At 49.9% G+C, this 4,049-nt stretch overlaps 1 protein-coding gene across 1 annotated transcript in view; it reads right to left on the minus strand.

Annotated features, from left to right (window-relative positions):
* Nucleotides 1-7: 7 nt before the first annotated feature.
* Nucleotides 8-4,049, minus strand: part of LOC116546921 (H-2 class I histocompatibility antigen, K-D alpha chain-like) — a 4,620-nt gene continuing 578 nt past the window's right edge. The window contains exon 2 of the mRNA XM_032273033.1: nt 8-911. Within this exon, the coding sequence (XP_032128924.1) occupies nt 277-911 (635 nt within the window). The 3' untranslated portion in view covers nt 8-276. The remainder of the gene's footprint in view (nt 912-4,049) is intronic.

Raw genomic sequence — 4,049 nt, forward strand, 5'->3', positions numbered from 1 at the left:
CACTTCCCCACGTTTCCCATATCTCAGTGGGCCTTGGAGTTCTCCTCTCCCCCAGTCTCAGCCCAGCTGCTTGATTCAGCCCATGGCTCTATCCAGCAACCTCTTCCCTGCAGCACTGCACACTCCTGAGTCTCACCACGTCTCCAATCCAAGTCTCAGCCTGCAGCCATCAATTCCTCTCACACTGGCTCGGTCTCATCGTTCCAGAGCTGACACTTTACACACCTCCATTCTCTACACCACTCAGATGGGAGGCGTCATTGTAGAGAGATACAACTATGGGATTGGGAACCTGAAGTCTGGAATTGGAGTCCCAGCTCTGCCTCTCACAGACAGTGTTACCCTAACCTCTCTGACCTCAAGCTCCTTGTCTGTCAAATGGAGACGATTTGGGGACACCCACCAACAAAGAATGGACTTCCTGGCACATTCTGCCTGAAATTTTGAAGATGTTCTTTTCAGACCACAAATTATGTCATCCCAGGGAAGGGATGACAATCCTACAAGATGAAAGCGGGGGGTCTGAGAGAACATCCAGGAACAGATAAGACCAGACTCAGATGTTGCCTGAGCTCCTAGCTTGAGATCATCTTTTATTCTGGACTTAGTACTGGGGAGCAGGGAGCAGTGAGTACCTTGCCGGTCCAGGATACTTTTGCTGTAGTTCAGGTATTTCCGCAGAGTCGCAGGGCACTCCTCCTCCAGGTAAGCCTTGGCCCGCAGCACATAGACGGGTTCTGCCTCCCACTTCTTCTTGGTGATGTGGGCTGCTGGGTCCAAGGGGATCCAGGCTGGGATTTCTTTGTTGAATTTAATGTAGCCCCTTTCATCATAGGTATACTCCCAGGATGCTCCAGTGCTTCTGTTATTCTGGATCTCACAACCGAACCGTCCCTGCAAAGTGTGAAACCCTGAAAATTCCCCCAACCCCACAGAGAGATAGTCAGCCTGGTGAGAAATTCATCAAAATAACTCTTGGTACTGTACATTTGGCAACCCAAAAGAAATAAAGGTTTTTGCAATTCAAGCATGCAATCTTTTTATCAAGGCAAATAAGTTACTACTCCAACACACAACAACAGACAGAGAGAGGCTAACTCAGTTTGGTTTGGCATTTCAGGCTTGTCTCAATTGGGGTATGCTCCTCCTTAAGAGAGCTACAAGCCGGGTGCTGTGGCTCATGCCTGTAATCCCAGCACTTTTGGGGCAGTACTTTGAGGCAGGAGGATCACCTAAGGCCAGGAGTTCAAGACCAGCCTGGCCAACATGGTAAGACCCCATCTCTACTAAAAATACAAAAATTAGCTCAGTATGCTGTCACACGCCTGTAGTCCCAGCTACTCGGGAGGCTGAGGCAGAAGAATCGCTTGAACCTGGGGGGCAGAAGTTGTAGTAAGCCGAGATCATGCCTTTGTACTCCAGCCTGAACGACAGAGCAAGACTCTACCTCAGATAAATAAATAAATAACCCGGTGTAGTGATACATGCCTGTAACCTATAGTCCCAGCTACTGGGGAGGCTGAGGCAGGAGAACCACTTGAACCCAGGAGGCAGAGATTGCAGTGAGCCGAGATCACACCATTGCACTCTAGCCTATGTGACAAGAGCAAAACTCTGTCTCACACACACAAAAAAGAGCTACAGAATATGGATAGATTTCTGTCTCTTCTACGGCATCTCTTCTAAGGACAATTACTTGTTTGAATTTAAGCTGAGTCCTGAGGAAGCTGTCACAACTACACCAAAGTGTACTTCTGAATTGGATAGAAATGATTTGTGATTCCATATAACTAAAGGAAGGCTCGCCTTTTCTCTCAGCTCTAGGTGGAGTTCATATCATCACCTGAATAACCCTAACCTGATCACTTCTTTCTTCCTTTCTGGTGTTGATAACTTTATCCCAAATCTCCAAATCTCTAAAGTCCCAACCTTCCTGCCCATTAGCCACAACTCTCAGAAATGGACCTCCTTAGGGCGGGGGACACAGCCTCTTCATCCTGATGATAAAAGAGGTGTTTACCCAGCACTGGTTGGTGCTGTTGGCATAGACTCTGGCAGCTCTCAGGCTGTCTGGGCTCAAGTCCCAGGTGTCTCCTGCTCCCAACTGGTGTATTGCCTGAACTGGAGCCACTCACTTCTCTGTGCCTCTATTCCCCTCACCTCTGAAATAGCAATGCCAAGAGCACTATTTTAGGGGGTTATTCTGAGCATTAAATATGCTCATAGATGAGCCTGGCACAAAATAAGTGCTCAGTAAATGTCAGCTACTATTAATTTCTTTTTTTGTTTTTTAACAGAGTTTTGTTCTTGTTGCCCAGGCTGGAGTACAATGGCAGGATCACTGCAACCTCCGCCTGAAGTGATTCTCCTGCCTCAGCCTCCTGAGTAGCTGGGACCACAGATGCATGCCACCACACCAGGCTTTATGTATTATTAGTACAGACAGGGTTTCACCATGTTGGCCAGGCTGATCTCAAACTCCTGACCTCAGGTGATCCACCCACCTAAGCCTCTGAAAGTATTGGGATTACAATGCGCCCTGCCTAAGATTCTTTTCTTTTCTTTTCTTGAGACAGAGTCTCGCTCCGTCGCCAGGCACCAGGCTGGAGTGCAATGGCGAGATCTCGGCTCACCACAACCTCTGCCTCCTGGGTTCAAGCAATTCTCCTGCCTCAGCCTCCTGAGTAGCTGGGACTACAGGCGCGCACCACCATGCCCAGCTGATTTTTGTATTTTTAGTGGAGACAGGGTTTCACCATGTTGGCCAGGATGGTCTTGATCTCTTGACCTCGTGATCCGCCCTCCTTGGCCTCCCAAAGTGCTGGGATTACAGGCGTGAGCCACCGCGCTAGGCCACGATTATTTTCTAATACCCTGTGTCCATCTCTCTTCTTCCTCCTATCAATTCTATTTCTGTCCATCAAAGCTTCTTCCAGTGTCTTTCCTGATCACCTGTGCCCCCGCCTCTCCTATTGCTGACACACAGCCTGGGCCATTTTCGTTTCCAAGATCTCCCATCCCACACCCTTCAAATGTCTGCCTGTCTCTTTCTTGCTCTTTTTGGAAACCTTCAGATCCCATGTAGCATCTTGGGCATTTTTGTACTTAGAAGCCCATCTTTTGACACCCACTCTATGATAATTTAACATCAGCAGTTCACCAGGCCTGAGGTTGGCTGCCTTGGGGCCAGCAGTGTGGTTTAGGAGAAAGAGTGCTGGGCTGGGGACACAGGGACCATCTCTACACAGGCTCTGCCACCAGCTCCTCCAACCACAGTGCAGGTGGCCCTTCCCGGGTCTGCATCTTATGGAAAGGAGAAACTTTAGGGTTCCAGGGAACTCTAACAAACAGCCTGCGGTTTTGAATCCAGCACTTCCTGAGCCCCCAGCATGGGCTACCATGTGTGCCGGCTGCTTTTCTCTGTTCATTCCACACATTTCAATTGAGCAAATATTGGCTGCACCCTGTCCTAGGCGATGGAGCTGCAAGGGAGATCAGGACAGACTGTGATATCCTTCATGGAATAGACAAAGTTAAATATTACAAAACTGTTTGGAGGTAGGTCTCAATGCTCCAGTGTTTGCAGATTTCAACCAGATATTTTGGGAGCGTCTCACTGTCAACAGCTGGGACTGGCAGAGCCACCAGCTGAGCCCAGGTCTGAGCGACTTGGAGAGTGGCTCACTCTCCAGGCAACCTCCCAGGTCAGGGGTGAGTCTGATGCCTTCTCACTGGGGGAATCAGCCTCTGATGGGTGGGGGTGTGGAGGTGAGAGGTCAGAGGTGCCTGGGTAAGAAGTGACTCTGCCATCACTTCCTGTGAGCTGAGGCCTGGGATGAGGATGGGGCAATCGATGGGGAAGCGGGGAGCACCTGTGCTGTGGGGTGGGAGGGATGCGGACATGTCTGCGTTTCTGCCGTGCCTCTGGTTCCTGCTCTGGGATTGGGACTGTTTCCATCCTGCTGACCCCTTGCCACTCACACCTGGGGGGCTGCCTCTTGGGTTAGACCTTCCACCCCCTCAGTCTGTTGTTCACTGACCGTTACTGT

The sequence above is a fragment of the Sapajus apella genome, unplaced genomic scaffold (assembly GCF_009761245.1).
Source record: "Sapajus apella isolate SASKATOON/1434 unplaced genomic scaffold, GSC_monkey_1.0 scaffold1680, whole genome shotgun sequence".
In the NCBI taxonomy this organism is placed as follows: domain Eukaryota; kingdom Metazoa; phylum Chordata; class Mammalia; order Primates; family Cebidae; genus Sapajus; species Sapajus apella.